Consider the following 21,608-nt stretch of genomic DNA (forward strand, 5'->3'; position numbering starts at 1 on the left):
CTACTGTAAATTCAGAAATTATTGCCATGTTTTATCGAAAGATGCAGTTAAGTTTGCAATAATAATAAAATGCTCCACAAGGCTTGATACGACCGCAGAGGTCGAACCCTGAACAGTTGGGGCAAGTATGGACACAACATTCAAGCTTGATACAGCTTTGCATTTGGATTGTGATTAAATATTTGACACAGCATAGGTTTCTGACACAGAATGAATGTGGTCTAAGAACTTAAAAATTTTAAATTGGACATTCACCTATTATGGTCCAATATCCAAAATCTAAATACATGGTTAGATTCAGCATATCAAAGAACCCCAAGAATTCAATTTTTGATGAAATCAAACAAAGTTTAATTTTGGACCCTTTTGACCTCAATGTGGACAAAGTTGATAACGGGGCCCAAAAATCAAAAATCTAAATACATGGTTAGATTCAGCATATCAAAGAACCCCATATATTCAATTTTTGTTGAAATCAAACAAAGTTTAATTTTGGACCCCGATTTGGACCAACTTGAAAACTGGGCCCATAATCAAAAATCTAAATACATGTTTAGATTCAGCATATCAAAAAACCCTAAGAATTCAATTTTTGTTAAAATCAAACTAAGTTTAATTTTGGACCCTTTGGACCTTAATGTAGACCAATTTGAAAACGGAACCAAAAATTAAGAATCTAAATACACGGTTAGATTCGGCATATCAAAGAACCCCAATAATTCAATTTTTGATGAAATCAAACAAAGTTTAATTTTGGACCCTTTGGACCTCAATGTGGACCAATTTAAAAACGGGGCCCAAAATCCAAAACTAAATACACGGTTAGATTCAGCATATTAAAGAACCCCAAGAATTCAAGAATAAAACCCCATTGAAATTGGTCAAGAAATAAGCAATTTATAAGAAGTATCTTCTTTTGCACAATACTGTGCAATTAAATATTTCTTGCTATTGCGCAATACTGTACAATTGACAATTTCTTGCTATTGCGCAATATTGTGCTATTGGATATTTCTTGCTATTGCGCAATACTGTGCAATTGAAGATTTCTTGCTATTGCGCAATACTGTGCAATTGAAGATTTCTTGCTATTGTGCAATACTGTGCAATGACAATTTCTTGCTATTGCACAATACTTATTATATAATAATTTACACATCCTGTTTGTTGTGTATCTCCTACCATATCATTATTATCTGCTTTTAAATATAAATCAGAAATAACCAACTTAAAATGGAAAATTTTAAAAGAAAAAAAAAAGGAAAAAAAGAGAAAAAAGGACCCCCCCCCCAAATTTTTTGAACCCCCTTATGATTCATCACCCCCAAACTCAATCCCAGCCTTCCCTTTGTGGTATGGTACCTTGCAGTACAATTTCAGAGAGATCCATACACTTGAACACAAGTTATTGTCTGGAAACTAGAAAAAATGTGTTTTTTGGCCCCTTTTTGGCCTCAAATTCCTAAACGTTTAGGGAAATTACCCCCAAATTCAAACCCAGCTTTCCCTTTGTGATATGGAACCTTGTAGTACAATTTCAGAAAGATCCATACACTTACACACAAGTTATTGTCTGGAAACTAGAAAAATGCTTGTTTTTTGCCCCTTTTTGGCCCCTAATTCCTAAACGTTTCGGCAATTACCCCCAAACTCAATTCCAGTTTTCCCTTTGTGATATGGAACCTTGTAGTACAATTTCAGAAAGATCCATACACTTACACACAAGTTATTGTCATGAAACTAGAAAAATGCTTGTTTTTTGCCCCTTTTTTGGCCCATAATTCCTAAAATTTTGAGGCAATTACCCCCAAAATCAACCCCAGCATTCCTTTTGTGATATGGAACCTTGTGGTACAATGTCAGAGAGATCCATACACTAACACACAAGTTATGTCTGGAAGTTACAAAAATGCTTATTTTTGGCCCCTTTTTGGCCCCTAATTCCTTCACTGTTGGTACCATAACCCCCAAAATCAATCCCAACCTTCCTTTTGTGGTATTGAACCTTGTGGTAAAATTTCATAGAGATCCATTCACTTAAACTAAAGTTAGAGTGCGAAAACCAATGTGTCTTCGGACGACGACGACGACGCCAACGTCATACCAATATACGACCACAAAAATTTTTTTGCGGTCGTATAAAAACTTGTATTCATACTCTCAGTAGTAATTTTCATTCATAAAATTTTTGCAATAGCATTAATTGCATTTCATATTTTTTCCAATGGTCAAGGATTCACAATAATAAATGCACACATGTACATAAGCTTCTGAATTTCCAGTATTTCTAATTTGATACAGAAGCATCTTAATTGTTTGAGTCAAACAGATTCATTATGTAACTTTAACTTTACTTCAACATTACATCCTATGCTTTTTTTTATCTTCCACTACTTTTATTGTTTGAACACTTCTGCAAAAATCTATTAGAAATTGACAATTTGGTGGATAGATGAATGCTATAATTATAAATATAATTACTTTGAGCTTTTTCCAGGTTTAGATTCAGCCATTTCTACATCAATAATTTCCACCTTTTTGTCTTTTACTGGTTCATCTAAAAAAAAGTAAAACAATAAAAAAAAAATAATAATCATGCTAACCTTCATAAATATCAACCTAGCATATATACATGTATCTGTATTGCAAAGTTAGTTATTACTTATGTCCATATACTTACAGTGTACTTTTCTTGTTTATCAATTTTGATTATTTATTTTAAGACTGATAGCTGATATTTTTAATACAGCCATGACATTTCAGGATTCAGAAGTGCTTTTCTAAATTTAATTTCATCAAGTATGCAACAACAAGAACATTTGTAAGCCAAGGATGTATAAGACCTAAATATGTGAAGAGCTCCATGTTTATGACCTTAAGGGACATAGAAAAATAGCCAAATTCATCTAAGTTTAATTTTTGAACTTTAGTTTCTTAATAATTTTTAAAAGCTCTGTTTAAGCACTTATTTTTCAAATCACTTTAATAAGTTCATATTTTGTTTGTTTGTTATATTGTAATATCATATTGACATATTACAGACTTGCACGAGTTTGAAGAATATATATTGACCTCCAGCTATTGATGCCTTTTGGTTTATGTACCAAAGGGTTGCTGTCTCATTGACATTTATTTGTTATTTGAAAACATTAATATTGCAAAATCATGGTAATTTGTACTTGACATTTCATATAGAAATATAATTTTAAATTCTATAATTGTATGTACATGTATCAGAAATATACACATGACTTAACAGGATAAATAATGAAAATCCCTGATTCAGTAGGATTGTTTCCTATTATTTTTTTAAATACATACTACATGTACAAGTTCATCAATATAAACCCACTCAATAATTCAGTTTTGACCCATCATGATAAAAAGAGTTTGGATGCAGGATATCAATACAGCAATTTTATATTTCAAAGGTATGATTACTCTTTTATTTTGTTTGGTAACTTTCCTTTTGATTTTTTTTTTTTTAAATCTTGTATTCTATCAGTTTTTTAGTTATATTTTCAATGTTTTAACCTTAAACTCATCATCTTTACATGATGCATGAGCATAGAGTGGACAAAACTTCTAAATGGTCCCCTGTAACCACCCTAAAAATTGGAAATACCAGTTATCCTTCATCATATAAGAAAAACAGATTAAGCTTTTGTATTTTAAGTTTTCACAAAATCTGAGGTAAAACTTTTACAGGAAGAAGAGGGTTTGCTCATTGGAGCAGGTGGAAATGACAAACTTCGCCTTAGCTGTCTGATGTGTACTTACCATTATTTGATTTGGTTTTCTTTCTAAAAAAATCTAATAGGGTTCTTTTCTTTTTCAAAGGGGGTTCACTCATTCTATAAACAACTTTGCCCTAAAATAAAATATAAATGTTTAATGAAACAATCAAAATAGAGGTGCATATTTATATAAAACATAAGATAAAATTCCTAATTCACATGAAAACATTGCAAAGGGTTCCTTTGAACCCAGTGTCCCGACTTCGATTTCTGCTGTCAGTGTAAAAATGTAATGTTCACTGCCAAAAGCTTAGTCCATTTATAAGTAAAAAAAAAGATTTTTTTTTTTAAATCTAATATTTTCTTCAGATGCTATTTGAGCTGCGTTGGATAGAAATAAAGACATTATGCAAGTGCATATACATTGTATACCTGTACATGTATAAGACTTTATTTGATTTTGGAACATTCAAATACCAAATAAAAGATAAATTTTAGTCTGTTTTGTAAGGTTCTTATATCAACTTAATTTTCTAACAGTTACTTTGCATAGAAATTCTTTAATCTGAAAAAGGTTAACAGATGTGTTGATATCCATTTGCATAAGGTAGATTTCTATCCGACGCAGCTCATTTCTTTTATCTTGAAAAAGCTTCTGTCCAAGTTTCATAATACATTGTATTCCATGAAGGATTAACAAAGTTATATTTGATGTCTAAAAATTTAATCCCAGACAGAATGTAAATGTTAAATGCATATAAAATTGATGTTGACACAGAGATATGTCTTGCCTTTATATAATTTTTATAGCTGAAATTAAAGTGGCAGTACTTTTAACATGTTAACTATGCAACACGTTCAAAGTCAATAAACTATGTATGAGGGTGCATGTTTAAAAAATCATATTACCTCTGTGGAAATGAGAACTCACAATGCAATTGACAATACACCTGCATACCAAATACATGTACCATATCATAGGTGGGTCCCTATAAACTGACCAAAAGAACAAACTTTAACCTGTAAACAATGCAAAATTTTCAAAGTCATTGAACCATGAGGAGGTGGAAGATCATTGTATCCATGGACATTAGACATGCAAATGCTGTATAGAACTGCATACCAAATATCATTGACCAACCACTGGTGGTTCCCATAAACTGTCCTGATCACACCCTTATACATGTACATGTAAACTATAATACATCTGTATATGCAAAAGTTTCACAGTCAATAGACCATGACTCAGAGAAATGGGGCCAAATAATCTCCATGGAATTGAAATGTCCAAATGCTAATACCAGTGATTTTCCTACCTTTTTTCAAATGGGGCCTATACCCTAGCCAATTGGGAAAAATGTGTCGTATATAACGTGTTAATTGGGGAAAAAAATAAATCATTGATTTCATCATATCTTAATGAGGTTATTTATTAGAATTCCAATTTTCTGAACATATCAAATTTTTTTTCTTAATGCATGTTAATATATGTAACACTCAGAAACGTGTCCATCCCCCCAAACGTGTCCGATTCCCCCAAACGTGTCCATATGACGTCGCTGAACTGAAAAACATGTCTAGGTGCTAAAGGGCGCCAAACGTGTCTCTTTTCATTAGAACGCCCAATCGTGTCCATTTTTTTTGGAACGCCCAAACGTGTCCATTTCCCCAAACGTGTCCATATAAAGCATAAACATCTCCCTTTTGTGACCGCTCAATCTTGTCCATAATTATTTTTAAATGCCCATTTAATTAAGTTCATTGTTTGCCTAAAATAACAATAACATGTCCACCAATATTAAATATATAATTTTGTTAAACAACAAATTTGATAATTGCACTTTCATTTACGTATATACTCCTTTTACTCTTTCATCTCATGGTTGTCCTGCCCCCAAGTGTAACTGGAGAATAGAGATAAGGTCTTCCTCCAACAGATAGTAAAACCCTTGACAAAGTGGGGCGTCTGTTTGGCTGTGCGGGATGTAAAAGTACGATGCCACGTCCGGTCAAAATAACTAAAGGATGTTAAATCCGAAACCTCGTGTATGGAAAGTGCCTTTATTATAGACCTACTTATTGTATCTAGTGTTAATATGTTCTCGTCCTGAATATACATAAAATATTTGCCACTGGACGTTAATCAACCCACAGTCAATCAATTTATTGTCTGAAATATGCATGAAAAAATTGCCACAAAACGTTAAGAAAGCAACAATCAGTTAACTTCTTTCACAATTGATTTCTCGTATACGTAATGTGCCAGTTAAAATGATGATGCACATTGAAAATTACTTAATGATAGATGCAAATTTATTCCTCTTGTTAATGTCTCTTTATTGATGTTCGAAACAAAACTTCAAAAATAAAACTAAATACCAGTACACACTTTGAAGAGCTGATAAAAGAATCCGTGATATCTCTTCAAACATCATTAATATGCATGTAGTTAGACATCAGCGGAGTATATTAGTACAAAAGAATTCACTAAGTAAACTATAAATTTAACCGTACAAAACTAATTAATTGCAATTTTCAAGTTCGCTCTAAATATGCAAGGAATATTTGCCACTGGACATTAAGCAATCAACGGTCAAGAATTAATGTATATGTTTCAAATCAAACTTGCAATTATGCTAAATATAAACAACCGGCGTTGAACAAACTAATGCTATAAAAACGTTTGGGACATATTAGCGCTAAAAGCTTTGAGACGTTCTGGCGTTTAAAACTGGACACGTTTTGGCGAATAACAATTATCGGACACGTTTGGGGGATGTGAAATCGGACACGTTTCGGCGATTTAAGATTTTAAGGACACGTTTGGGTGAAATAGACACGTTTGGGGGAATCGGACACGTTTGAGGGGATGGACACGTTTGGGAGTGTTACATATATATCCAGGGTTTGACACTAACTAAATTCCTTTATACAAGGGCTATCTAATTTTTTTTTAAGTCCTCCCTCAACTCTGCTAGCCCGTCAAGTTCTGCCTTTGGCACGACTCATGCTACTGGTGTCTGATGGCATGCTCCCCATCAGAAAATTTTAAAATAAATGAAGCTATATCATGTGATCTTGGACATTTCCAGATGTTTTTCATGATGAATTAACTGGTTTGCTAATAAAATGTAGAGACAAAACAATTTATTTTAATCATCTCCATTAAGAGTCTGTATGCAGTGATCTGGAAACATTAAGTCTTTATGAGCCAAGGGCTCCTTCATATAAATTTGAACATGAATGGGCCATGAGAACATATGCATAAGTAGAAATATATACTAAAACGGGAAGGTACTATCCAATACTCTCCACGATGACAACAAAAAGAAGAATCAAATCTGGATACACTACACAAACTAGTAGAACAATTCACATTCAAATTATTACAACTGATTTAATAATTTTTAATAATCATCAAAGTTAGAAGGAGATAATTAAAGATTCGTTTCTATTCCCGTGAATTCCTAGTGTAAATGGACTGCCATATTTTCTATGGTACATGAATTTAATAAATACCATTTCGTGCACTTCCGTGGCTTGATTGACTGTTTAATTGATATTATCATCACAACTAACAGAAGAAAATAATGTATTGACCAGCGAAAAAAGCATTTTGCTGCACGCTTTGGCATGTTTACAAAATTTATAAATAAACCAAAGACTAAAAAATTAACAAAGACGGTTAAGCGCATTTTATGGAGACAATAACTAAATTTAGAATAAATGCTCAATGTTTTTTCAATCGAAGTTAATAGTAATCATACTTTCAATACTTTTATTGGAAGAAAAATAATCGACCGTAGTAGCAAACTTTCATAGAATTAAAATTGTTTCCTTTGAAAATTTAGATCATGGTTATTGACGTTTTTCCGGTTTTCAGATGAACCATGCAGAACTTTAAACTGGTTCCCGAAATATGATGATAATCTGTCTACGGACGTATTTTTCTTCGGGAACAGTACAACAACCTATATTTTGAACCAAATCATACAAACGATAAAATTATCAATTATCTTTCTGCTACAACTTGATTGAACTGGGAATCTTACGTGTTCATTTGGGAAAAATTTAGGTTTTTTTCTAATTGGGAACGGGGCCGATATTCGGACCCAAAATAAAGGCAGGAAAATCACTGAATACAACTGCATACCAAATATCATTGGCTTACCACTAGTGATTTCCCTTAAACTGGCCTCATCACAAACTTTACATGAAAACTTAAACCGTAGTGTATTATTGAAAATATATCAAACAACTTCTCTTCATCTCTTGACATGAATTTGGGAAAAATGGTTGGAGCAATTCATTCTTTATTTTAATTATAGTTGTGTCAAGAAATGGATATTATTTTGTGGAATTTGGCGGGAAATAACTTATTCACTTTTGCTCTATTGAATCCTGTAGGGAGAGCGTTTCAGCATTTCAGTAGAAGACACAGTGTTACATTTTGTAAGTTATGATCTGTTATATATTTTATGACCTAGACACCTTATTGCTATTTGTTTGCCATTTCTGGAAATTGCAACAGTTCCAGGAAAATTTGGACTTCACAATAGAAAATGGCTGACGTCCAAAACTAAAATTGACCATTGTATGATGCCAATTTCCCAGTGTCACAGATTCCTAAACAGTGAAAAGGTCTTTAGTTTAGAAAAAAACAAGCTGTTTCAAATTTTAGGTTTGTGACCTTTTGTATTGCACCCACATTTCTACATAAAGGTTTACGCAGCTTTTTACGTTATGTTCGTTTTTCATGATACATTTGTAAATCAGTTTCGGGTTGTAGTAGTGGTAGTTGGAAATAATTTCACGTTTTTCCAGATATCATTTATGATTTAATCTGAGACTGGACAGTGCTTTTGATTCAAACAATTAACAAGCTATTTGAAGGGAATCTTAGATCGATTTTTTTCTCATAACATTACCAAACATAATACAAAGGAAAGTTTCATACAGCAGTATCTTGAGTATATTTCCGACTGAAGCAGTTTATTGGAAATTTAACCGGAAGTATAAACTCGAAAGTGAAAGTGTAATATACACCATAGAAAATTATTAGTAGTACATACATACTAAAATGAAACGAAATCAAATTTTTACAATAAAAGAGTCCACTTTGATTCAGCATTGTTCGAATGAATTTATTAAATTAGAGAACTATTTCAATATCTAAAGTACTTATTATTTCTCAACTTCCGGTTCGTCCTTTCTTCCGTCGTCAACAATTTCACCAACATGGTACGATACTACCCATACTTCAATCCACATTTATCGTTTATATTACTGACCATCTTGTTGAAGGAACAAATGAATAAAATATTTAATACCCATTCTTTAGTTTGATAGCATATTCGTACGACATTGCGTCCTTACGAACGACATTATTGATGTGAAAGATAGTCCGATTCAAGGGAAGTAGTCCAACTGACTTTCAACTAAATGTTAATAGATGCATTAAATTAAAACATCTGCATGTCAATATCCTCAACGGGAGTTTTGTTGGAAGAGACTGATCCCTTTTACTTTTTTCTTTATCGCACTCTTTTATCATGCCAGGAATAACCATTTAATGGTGAATTATATCTGATATGTTCTTGTTTTGTGACATGCCGACTTTGTCTTTAAGTAAGGCTTTTGACTTGACCATTAGATGCTAAGGACAAGGTTCATTTGATCAGCATATTAAATGCTTTTTATGTTTCATGGAATATAAAAAACTTGGATGTCAGATTTCTATCATCCCGCTTCAATTGTACATGAAAATTAATACAGTTCGCTTCAATATTATTACCAATTTTCTCAACATTGTTTATTTTGGGACCCTCTGCAGGAACAAGTAATCACCCAAGTAAAGGATACATATATATATACACCTACCGGTCGTCATATGGCCTTTAACATAGAGAAAAATCCATGCTATCATGTCTGTGTGTGGAATGGTAGGAGTACAACAATTTGGTTGACTGTACAATGTATTTATAAATATATGCTATATTAATATTGAGAACGGAAACTGGGAATGTGTCAGAGAGATGACAACCCAACCAAAGAGCAGAAAACAGCCTAAGGCCACCAATGGGTCTTCCAACACAGCAAGAAAATTTTGCACCTGGAGGCAGGCTAAACAATATTCAATAATGTACAAAATGAATACTAGTTCAGCGAAAATGGATGTCACACTAAACTCCGAAACATATAAATGAACCAAAATTATAAGAACACAAGACTAACAAAGGCCAGAGGTTCCTGACTTGGTACAGGCGCTAAAATTCTATGGGGTTAAACATATTTTGTGCTATCTCAACCCTCCCCCTATTAATCTGCCTATTCCAGTGTTATAAAAAATCCTACTGATCTAGGAAGTCCACTTAGCCAAATAAGTCTTTAAATTAGAAATAATTGAGTTACTCTCCAGAGTAGGTTGTGAATCACCATTTCATGTTCTCTGTTGTATACTTTTCAGAGTGAAGGTGCCACAATTCGTACTAGGAAATTTATGACCAATCGTCTGCTGTGCCGGAAGCAGATGGTATGTATAGACACTAGAATTATTTATTTTCTCAATAACAAAGCATTGACTTGTGAGATCAAATGTGAGGAAGGTCATTTATTTTAGATTTGATAGGTGGTTGGTTTATTATACATGTATGACAACATGAGGAAAAAGAGAGGAGACCAAACCTTAAGAAATTTTAAAACATAGGGTGTGACATTCAGGGTAGTCCTTGGAAATCTATTCGAAATAATTATGTACTCATGGTAGATTGGAAAATGTCAGATTTGTCTAAAATGACATCAAAGCTCTTCAATAGTACAGCAGTACACTTCAGTAAGAAGTTAACAATCTCCCAAGAAATTATAATACAATCAAAACATTGGTCTGAATATAAATCTAATTGTTAAAATTAAGGGACATGAATAAAATTCTCCATATACAACAATTAAAATGTGGGGTTTTTCCTCATTTACTTTTTCTAAATTGACTGGAAATGAAGGAAAACTACAAAATATAAACTCAGCAAAACCTTTTGATGTTTAAGACAGCTTACCTAGCAGTCTTCCCATGTTATGCATCTGACTTCTAGCTGACAACTAAGAAGCAGCTGTAATTACAAAAATTATCGCAAAAATTTTTCCTATGAAAAAGTAGGATACAACATTCTAATATGACATTCTTCAAACACTTTGTCAAGTTTGAGAACGCACCCGTGGTAAAATATGAATATATTGATATGTTAGCTGATCGTCAACGTCATGGATTGTTTGGGCTGTTCCAATCTTACTCCCACATATTTTGCTTTTTATACGACCGCAAAAAAATTTTGGGATGGTATGATGTCATCGTCTGCAGTGTCTTCCGAAGACACATTGGTTTCCTGACAATAACTTTAGTTTAAGTGAATGGATCTCTATGAAATTTTTTAAGAAGGTGCAATACCACAAAAGGAAGATTGGGATTGATTTTGGGGATGATGGTCCCAACCGTTTAGGAATTAGGGCCCAAAAGGGGCCCAAAACAAGCATTTTTCTAGTTTCAGGATAATTACTTGTGTATAAGTATCTCGATTGCTCTGAAATTGTACCACAATGTTTAATACCAAAAGTAGAAGGTTGGGATTCATTTTAGGGCTATGGGGCCAACAGTTTAGGAATTAAGGGCCAAAAAGAAGCATTTTTCTAGTTTCCAGACAATAACTTGTGTGTAAGTGTATGGATCTCTCTGACATTGTACCACAAGGTTCCATATAACAAAGGGAAGGCTGTGATTGAGTTTGGGGTTAATTGCACCAAACATGTAGGAATTAGGGGCCAAAAACAAGCATTTTTCTAGTTTCCAGACAATAACTTGTGTTTAAGTGTATTGATCTTTCTGAAATTGTACTACAATGTTCCATACTACAAAGGAAAAGCTGGGATTGAGTTTTAGGGTTATTGCTCCAAGGGGGGTTTCAAAAAGTTGGGGGGGGGGGGGGGGGATTTTTTTTTCCAATTTTTTTAAGGGATTCATATCTTTTTTTCAAAATTTTTCAAATTTCGAATTTTTGAAAAGTTTCAAGAAGAAATCTTCAATTGCACAGCATTGCGCAAGATCTTTGACCACATTTATTTTGTGTCAGAAACCTTTATTATGTCAAAAATTTGATCACAACCCAAATTCAGACAGTATCAAGCTTGAATATTGTGTCCAAATTTGCCGAACTGTTCAGGGTTCAACCTCTGCGGTCGTATCAGGCTGCGCTCATACGAAGTGAAGCATTTTATTTATGAATGAATTACCTGAGGTCAGATGGTGTAAATGACGTCATTGAACGATGACGTGAAAACCTAAGCATTCTACGGGAAAATGCACAAATTTGAAAGTGAAAGTCGTCAAAACATGAAAACATGACAAATATTGAAATAATGATAAGAATTTGTTGAAAGCCCATTTTCTTAAATAAAAGTAAGATAATCAATCAGCTTCGTCCAAATCTGTCTAAGTATGTTATTGTAAATCATTTAACCATGTCACTTATTCAGTTTTCTTCGTATTTACATGAATTTTAATAATGAGTTCAATTACGGGAACAGCAAACATTCCCTTCACCTCAGTGATATTGTTGTCTTTTTTCAGAACTACCTCTACCATTTTTTTTTTGGGGAAAAATGCATAATTTTATTGAAATTGGGAAGTTGGTTTATTTTATTTTAAACACATCTCCGATTTTTTGCTAAACTTTACTGTCTTTTTTGCACAGTTTTATCACATATATTTTGATTGTCAGACATTTTAAACCTGAAAGGTACTTTTTGGGGAGGGGAAAGAGACAGAAACAATGATGGTACTTAATGCACTGAAAACCACATGTGTTACAAACACCGTGATGATTCTGATCAGAAACCTGGATCTCATAAGCGCTTTCACAATATCAAAATAATCATGAATACGAAATTTACATTCATTAATACCAATGCCGTCACTTTTGGGAAAAATGTAAAACTTATTGGGGGGAATTTTAAGCCATATTTTAAAGTAAATCAGAGTTTACGACAACTTGTTTTGACCCGTCAGTCATGGGACCGACAAAGCATGATTATTTGTCAGTCCTACAAAATCTGTCAATTTTATCCTGAAATAAAATTAATAACATATTTTGTCGAAAAATAACTTTATTAATATTAGTTTTATTCTTCGCACCCACAGGCAAATTAACAATGAAGGACCAGTTCAGGTCTTCTGATTGTTCTTATTTAAAGTCATCTTCACTATCCATTTCATCATCTGAATCACTTTTTCGGCTGTTACAGTATTTGTTTGCTCCATTGTAGGGTTCAATCGCCGATTGTTTGCCAGGGATGGCTCTATGAACAAATTTAGTAGGCCACGTGTAGATCGCCGCTTTGGTTTGTTTATAATAAATCCGTAAACCAGTACCGGAAATTGGCAGCGGGTACATCTGATAACCTTATTGGAAACAGTTGCGGTACATATAATAACCGATGTTAAAAAGTGCCAAAATATGCACTACAACGGCCGTTTTTACATCGGTCATCGGGACCGGCACTAGCCTTCAAAATACAGATCCCGAGCCTCATTTTGACCGACAGGACCGACCATTTTCGCGAACTCTGGTAAATGGGAATTTTCTCTAGGGGAAAAAGCCGAATTTCGGATGTAATTTGAGGCAAACAATATCACTGCACCTAGAGTGCTTCCAAACTAAAGAATTGCTGTCTTTGTCCTATTAGAATAGAAATAATTCAGGGGGGCTTGAATTTATATTGATTTTACCATGAGTTGTCCATTTATGCTGATATTTTACCCCTCGCTATCGCTCGAGGTAAAATATTTAGCATAAAAGGGCCAACCGTGGTAAAATAACAATTAATTCAAGCCCCCATGAATTATTTCTTAAATAAAAAATACAAGCAAGTATTCTTGTTCATTCAGGACTTAAGTACTTGTGTTTTCTTTCTGTCAAGCAATAGATTTTTTCAATGAGTGCTCATAATTCATTTCAGATTGTAGATGTTCTACATCCCGGCAAGGCGACGGTTGCCAAAACTGATGTCCGTGAAAAATTGGCCAGAATGTACAAGACCACACCAGATGTAATATTCTGTTTTGGATTCAGGACAAAGTTCGGAGGTGGCAAGACCACTGGATTTGGACTGATATATGACAGCTTAGACTTTGCCAAGAAATTTGAACCCAAATACAGACTTATCCGAGTATGATTTCATTTAGTTTGGATAGTTTGCATTTTAACAGCTGAAAATTAATTGTTTATATATAACTGAAAAACTGTTGATAGTTTTCTCTTTCAATGTTTCATAGAGATATATTATGGCAGTAGATAATCTTTTGTAGTAAGTTTCATATAAGGGGCAAATGGCATTAATGTACAAGGCTGAAAAAATTCTTTAGGTCTTCAGTTCAGGATCTTTTGATTTTGTTTAATACCATTTTGTAGTTTTACATTAGAAGTCAGTTTGACTTTCTAATTAATTATGAATTAAAGAAGATGTGGGTATATTAATATTTTGCTTATTGTAATCAGTATATACTAGTATATTTACTGAAAAAGCACTTAAGGAATGTAAAGAGAGCATATAGAAAATTAAATAAGGAAGGTCATGGGCCTTTAAGAGCATGGAACATGTTACACCCTCCAATGTACTGACAGTCTGACAATAATTTTACAAAGAGCTATGAAAGCTGAAGAACCCTTGCAAGTTTGCAACAGGTCTTGATGGGTTGGTATGTGGCTGTTTTGAGGCAAATTTTTTTACCTTATCCAACATATTCTCATTTGCTAGTGGCCATCAAAATTTTCGTCCTTTGTCCAGGACTGCATTTGACTAACTTTGTTTACCCTACTTATTGGAATTATTGTTAATTTGCTCTTAACCTGACATTTGCATGTAATATTTGCCACTGACATCTAGCAAACAACAATCAATCTATGCCAAAATGTATTGCAAGGTACCTGGTAGAGTTTGAAGTTTGTTTGCTTCCAGATTTAAATAAAACAAAAAAACTTGGAGATTTGGCAGATCACGATTCACATTAAAGTGGGCCACTATTTACAGTTGCAATTTTGAGGGTCAAATAGCTCTTGTGAAATGAAGTTAATTTCTAGCAGTGAAAAGTAATATAATAGACATAGTATTAAATTTATCAAATTTGTACTTGGAAAAAGTAAGTTCTTGAATCTAGGAGTAAATTTTATTAACATTTAAGACAGGTTTATTATGTACATGAAATTAAATCGTTTATATTAGATTTGCTTTTGGAGATGGACAGAATTTGTTTATTTGATCATTAACATGTTTATCTGTCCACAGCATGGTGTAGTGGAAAAAGTTCAAAGAGCAGGTAGAAAACAGAGAAAAGAAAGAAAGAACAGACAGAAGAAGGTCAGAGGAACAAAGAAGGCCAAAGTTGGAACAGGCAAAAAGGTAAAAATTAGTTTTATACAGTTTGGAAATCAATACAAGGCAAAAATGGTAAACAGATGCATATTGGTATTTAAAAGTTCATTTATTTCCTTGGTAATGGTTCAGAATTTGTGTGTCATGATCTAGTCCTCATGTTTACACAAATATCCTCATTTCATGGATAAATCTCTTTGTCTTTCCTTAGTTACTAGATAATACATGTATTTGATATGTGATTCATTCTGTAGAGTTATTCAATGTGTGTCATCCATTGGCAACTGAAAATCTACCAATATGGATAGTTTCATTTTAGATTGAGATATTTTAATATAGGAAATAACACTTGGATGTTCTTTCCCATGAAAAATATGAATTTTTCAGAAATTCCTGTACACTGACTGTTGAATGGAAATTTGTATGTATTATATTAGAGTTGCATTATAGGTTAAATATCATTTTACTGAGTACTGCAACTGTAATTTTTCCATGTATGTCATTATAAATCCCACTTTTCAGAAATAAATATACAGATGAAAGATGGTAAGACTTGAGTGGCTTTGCCTTGTATATATATCTATCTTCAGAGTGAAATCCTTGCATATCATTAATACTACTCTACTGATCAACAGGTGCTCCTGTATATGCTTGTTCTTAAACCAAGAATTAAGTCTTAAGATGTATAGTGAATGTTTGATTTCTTTCACAGTTAAATCTGTTTTGAAGTGAAAAAAATTTTCTAAACTAACCACCTGTATATGAATAGAAAATAGTTGCAGAAATCATATGAAATTAATATTCTATGGCAGTGTTATTGGTAACATAGTATTCGATTATTTGGTAGTATCAGTCAATGTATGATTTTTAAGTTGCAAAGATCTTACTGAATCCTTATTCAGGAAAATCAATTTGTGACTTTTTAATTTTTGTATTTATGTCAAAAAGTTTTAAAGTAATGCTCAGTTATTATTTACAGTTGAAATAATAAAGCATGCAAATCAAGAGTTTAAATGCCTTGCTTGCAGAATTTGTTTGGTTATTTGCTCAGACATTGTAATTAAGATTGACACCTAAATTAAATGGGTAGGCCAATGATTGTGAGCTATAGTAAACAGACTGTTACTCCACCTACCCATTGAATTTAGGTGTCAATCTTAATTACAATGTCTGATTAAACAGCCAAACAAAGTTTGCAAGCAAGGCATTTAAACTCTTGACTTGCATATGCTATATTATTTCAACTGTAACAATCTGCAAATATTTCTCACTATAGACATTTTATATTCATGTGAAAGTTGAAAACTGAAATTGATAAAAAAAAAAAAAAAAAAAAAAGTAAAAAGAGCATGGACTGAGGTGTCCAGTATCTGAAAGAGCAAGTCATAGGCTAATCTGTCTGATAGGGTTTGACACTTGATAAAAGGACAAACATGTCTGTATTTAAGGATTTTAAGGGTGGGTGCAGATTTTTTACGCCCGTTTACAGGACGTATTATGGTATACCGTTGTCAGTCCATCGTCTACATGTCGAACATTAACTCAAAAACGCTGCAACCAATTTGCATAAAACTTTGGTGAATTGTTCATATCTATTGATGTGAGCTCCCTTTCGTTTTTTATAAAACTTGGATTTTATGTTTCTGAGTTATGGGGTTTTATTCATTAAAAAAGGGGGGATTTTCCAGTTTTCAGACAATAACTCAAAAATGCTTTCACCAATTTGCAAGAAACTTTGGTCAGTTGTTTATATCTATTGACATGAGCTCCCTTTTGATTTTTATAAATTTAAGATTTTATGTTTCCGAGTTATGGAGTTTTATTCATTAAAAAAAGGGGGAATTTTCCAGTTTTCGGACAAAACTCAAAAATGCTTTCAGCAATTCTCATGAAACTTTGGAGAATTGTTTATATCTATTGATGTAAGCTCCCTTTCAATTTTTATAAATTTTAGATTTTACACTTCCGAGTTATGGGATTTTATTCATAAGAAAGGGGTGATTTTCTAGTTTTCAGACAATTCCTTTAAAGTGCTTTGAGCAGTTTTCATTAAACTTTGGTGACTGGTTTATATCAATTAAGATAACCTCCCTTTAGTTTTTCACAAATTTCTGATATGACATTGTGAAGTTATTGAACTTTATTTGTAATAATGCGACGGGTGTATCATGCGCTCATGGCACAGCTGTTTATTTAATATGCTTGTTTAATTTAACAGTATTAAAGACTAATAAGTCTGTCATCGAACCAATTGAAAATTCCAATTTTTTTTTGCATTATAGTAAAGTAAAAATAAGTAAAAAAATCAATTGATAACTCGATAATCATTTGCTAAGATTAGACTGGACATTTTACTAAAATACATCATGCCAGATGTTAAAAAGGGATGTTTGACTTCTATCTTTCACAATAAAAAAAATGCTTCCCTTTAATTTACTTTTTTTTGGTGGGGGGAAGGGGGGGGGGGGTAGAATTTTGATAATGGAAAGGACAGCCAATCTATGGCAAGCAAATGTAATTCTAATTTTAGTCACAAAAACCGAAGTATTAAACTCAATAAAATATAAAACAAGTTTTACAACTTCAAAAGAATGAGGCTCTGTAAAATCTGATTACATTACTAAACGTGTCAAACCCTCAGTTATAGCTTTTCTTGTCCTTTTACTTTGTATACATGTGTCTGTATTGTTGTCTTTCAGCAGATTTTAATTTGTTATTGATGTATTTTGTCTTTGAAACTTTATTTTCTTAAAATGTAGAAGTTTAAATTACACACTGCATTTCTTTGCTGCTTTAAACATAACTTTAGAAATAATATTTTCTATGATTAACTACTATTTTTTAGTTTAAAAAAGTCCAGCACTAGATTGTTCATTTTATTGTCATAGTGGTTTTCGGTTGTTATTATTTGTGGCAATATAAAACTTTGGTTTGACTCATGACTTTGAAAAGTGTACCTCTACAAGATTAGGAATGGGACAGATTTTATTTTTATTTTTTTATTACCATTGGCACAACTCATTTCCATGTTTGGCCCAGACATGTCAGTCATGATCTTTTGAGCTTTAAACTTTTGAATAGTTTTATTGTTTAAGTTTGTGATTAGGTCAGTTTAAGATGTTCCACTAACATGACTAATGGTAAGTTAATGATATTTGGTATGCAGTTGTATAAGCATTTGGGGCCTTATTTGACTGCAGATTATGGCCCTACCCCCTCATCATGGTTCATTGACTTTGAAACTTTTGCATAGTTTACATGTTCAAGCTTGTGTTTATGTCAGTTTTAAGGGAACCACTTATGATAAGTCAAGGATAGTTGGTATGCAATTTGTATTAGCATTATAAGTATTTCTGATTTACTTTGAGGTTTTTTGGTCCTGCACCTTCAGTCATGGCTCGCTCATTGACTATGAATGTTTGCATATTTAGTGTATTACCATTTTAATTTCAATATTTTCATTATACTATCAGTATACATAAAGACAAAAGATGTATTTCTGTCCACAGTTTATTTAAGCCAGTATCCTCAGAATGGAGCTAATGGACAACCATGGTTATCTTTTCCTGATAGATTATTTAGTGTATCAGGATTGTTATTTCAAGATTAATGCAAGTTTCAAAGTTGTTTCAATCTTACTTTCAAGTCTGATTAAATGGAACAAAAATTTATCATAAATCAATCTTTCTTGACATCTCTTAGATCCAAGTCTTTTTGCTGTTATTCTCTTTGAAAAATAAATCTAATGGATATATAGAATTGCTATTCATTAAAATGTTGGTTCCATTAAGTTTGGGATGTTAATTCCAATAGTTATGTTAAGTCTTTGAATAAATCATGCTTTTTATTTACTTTCATTTTGGGAAGTAAACAAGTATAGGTTTATCAATTGCATTAACTACCAACTATATGCACATCCTTTCTAACCATTTGATTTTCCATTTTTTCCGTTTCTGCACATGGCACAGCTATTAGATATCTGACATACCAAAGCTAAAAGAATCTTGAGTGCAGAAAGAATTATGCTGAATAACTATTAATACACAACGCAGTTAACTTTTATTAATTTTTTTAACAATTTAAATGTAAAATGGTAAATTCAAGCATAAAAAACATTAAGATATTTGAATCTTATATATGTAATATTAGGTCATATGTAAATGTATTCTATTGCTTCATCCTTGTTTTACTTTAAAGCAAATGTGATTGATTATAGAGGACATTATTTATTTTGAAAATGAAGTAAAAAAATGGAATGTATAACATACAGCTGTCAATTAGTGAGTTGAGTAGGAGATTGGATGTCATATATAAAGTATATTAATAATATTATTTTATTTTGTATTATTTCAGTGATGGTGTATACAGAGATGGATGTGGCTGCAGCTTATGTTGCCTGTGTATTTATTTTGTATTAAATACATGTCAAGACATTTTATGTGTTGAATGAAATCCAATATAGTGGCTCAAGTTTTTGTTTATTCAAAGTTAATAGAAGGGCAGATTTTAATTACACTTAGAGCATTGGAAATATATATGCAGTTGAATTTCAATTTAGAATACTTTGAACATACACATTTAAGGGCATGAGATACAGTTTTGATCCTACGTTGAATTTTTGATGTAAATTTGCTTAATATCTATTTTTCACCCAGTTAATTCAAAAATTTATTAAAAAATATGCCTCGATGTGCTACTTTAAGAGAAAGATGGGTCGAAATTTTAGACATTTACTAAGAATTGCGGTTTCGTGCACATTTCTATCTTTTGGAAAGACATACCTAACTTTTATTTCAAAAGATAAACACAAGCAGATTTTTGTAAAAATATTGTGAATATCTTCTTTACATAATTATGCAGAAAACTTGTGTAACAATCATAAGGAAATAATAATTTTTTTTATTAAATTGCCATGATTTTAGGAAAACCAGCATTTTTGACTGTATATTTATCTACTTTTTAAAAAATCATCGGTGATTTGTTCCTAAAAATTGATACAAATAATCTTCATACATAATCAAGGCCAAATGACATTTTTATAAAGAGAGGTACAAATACTAGTTTTCAAGCTATTGATTAAGGTCAGTCGAAAAATGCATCTAATCTTGATATGTCACAGTTTGACGTCACGAAAAGTAACATTTTAGGTTAGCAATGTAACTATCTCCCCTGTATCTGTATCATTTGCCCTTAAGTTAACTGATAAGAAAGATCATTTAAATATGTTTTGAAGATGTCAAAAAAGAAGTTCTATTATGGCAAAAAAGAAGTTCTATTCCTTTGAAATTCAATAGTGGTTGAATTGATGTCAGTAACATTTTTTTTGACAATCTTCGCTTATACCCAACATATTTCATGGATCATGAGTAAAGGAATGGAATATGCATTAGTGAAACAGCAACTCCACAATATTAATCTAGTGGTTAAAATATGGTGTTCAACAATAGATAAATATAGATTTTATCCCACCACCCCAGTAGAATCTGTTTCTCCAATTATCGTCCCCTGCACAACAAGATGCCAGAACCATAGAAATGATGGACATTTATCCATCCATCCAGTCTTGTGAGTGCTTTATATGTATAATACTTGAGACAAGTTGAAAATCAGTGTCAAAGAACTATTTTAAAGGCCTTGTAATTATAAATTATATAGAAAATTGCACTGCAAGTACTTTCGAGCTTGGTACATTTCTTGCAGGATTATGATAAAATTAAATTATTTATATTGAAGGTTTATGTTGGTAATATCTGGGATAGGTAAAAAAAAATTGGGTTGATCAATTATTTTTTCTTGAATTATATCTGTTGGAAGTGTAAATTCTATACAAAATTGCAATGTCTCCGACCATTTCAAAAATAAGTGTTGATAAACTATTTTAAAAGAAGTAATGCATCTTGAAAATATATATTATATAGAAAAATGTACTGTTGGCACTCACACCTACATAACATGTAGGATTGTTATGAAATTTATATCGAGTTATGCCCCTTGGAAATATATAAAGTATATAGTAATGTGAATTGTAAGCACTCCCACACCTACATTTCTTGTAGGATTGTATTGATTATTTTAAAACTACTATAAGATGTCATGAGCAAGGTCATTGTCGCTGTTCATATCTGCAGTCAAGTTCTATGATGAATTGGTTAACACCAAGCAAGTACTGTATTGTGTTCAATAATGATGCATTTGTTTTATTGTCCACCTTTTAAATATGTTTTGGAAACAAATTTTATATTTAGTTTGAAGGTCGCAATAATTTTTATTAAATATTCCCAAAAAAACTTTGAATCATTAGATTGGTACAAAGTACAGGTCTAATCTGAATGGTACTCTCGATTCCTGAAGGCTAAGTAAAGCACAAATTCAACTCGAAACTACTATGGACAAATCCAGAAATGATGCTTTTAATAGTTGTTCACCACCACAAGCAGTTGTGTCGCAAATGAG

The 21,608-nt window shown here is 32.3% G+C and overlaps 2 protein-coding genes across 2 annotated transcripts in view; one reads left to right on the forward strand and one right to left on the reverse strand.

Moving 5' to 3' along the window:
* LOC127707631 (poly(ADP-ribose) glycohydrolase-like) overlaps positions 1–8,725 on the reverse strand; it is a 42,590-nt gene extending 33,865 nt beyond the window's left edge. Inside the window, exons 1-3 of the mRNA XM_052212244.1 lie at positions 8,695–8,725; positions 3,781–3,871; positions 2,482–2,557 (exon numbers count right to left, since the gene is read on the reverse strand). Coding sequence (XP_052068204.1) covers positions 2,482–2,557; positions 3,781–3,853 — 149 coding nt within the window. The 5' untranslated portion in view covers positions 3,854–3,871; positions 8,695–8,725. The remainder of the gene's footprint in view (positions 1–2,481; positions 2,558–3,780; positions 3,872–8,694) is intronic.
* Positions 8,726–8,936: 211 nt separating this feature from the next.
* LOC127707640 (40S ribosomal protein S24-like) lies at positions 8,937–19,589 on the forward strand. The gene is made up of 5 exons (XM_052212277.1): positions 8,937–8,978; positions 10,204–10,269; positions 13,743–13,952; positions 15,069–15,182; positions 19,509–19,589. Exons 1-5 carry the CDS (start codon positions 8,976–8,978, stop codon positions 19,509–19,511), a joined length of 396 nt encoding a protein of 131 aa, XP_052068237.1. The 5' UTR covers positions 8,937–8,975; the 3' UTR covers positions 19,512–19,589.
* Positions 19,590–21,608: the final 2,019 nt, after the last annotated feature.

Source organism: Mytilus californianus, unplaced genomic scaffold (genome assembly GCF_021869535.1).
Source record: "Mytilus californianus isolate M0D057914Y unplaced genomic scaffold, xbMytCali1.0.p SCAF_7, whole genome shotgun sequence".
Taxonomy (NCBI): Eukaryota; Metazoa; Mollusca; class Bivalvia; order Mytilida; family Mytilidae; genus Mytilus; species Mytilus californianus.

Bases quoted from the DNA above. Each gene is read 5' to 3' on its own strand.
- LOC127707640 (XM_052212277.1), top strand. The intron at 10,270-13,742 runs GTATGTATAGAC...AATTCATTTCAG, and splicing joins TGCTGTGCCGGAAGCAGATG to ATTGTAGATGTTCTACATCC. The intron at 13,953-15,068 runs GTATGATTTCAT...ATCTGTCCACAG, and splicing joins CCAAATACAGACTTATCCGA to CATGGTGTAGTGGAAAAAGT.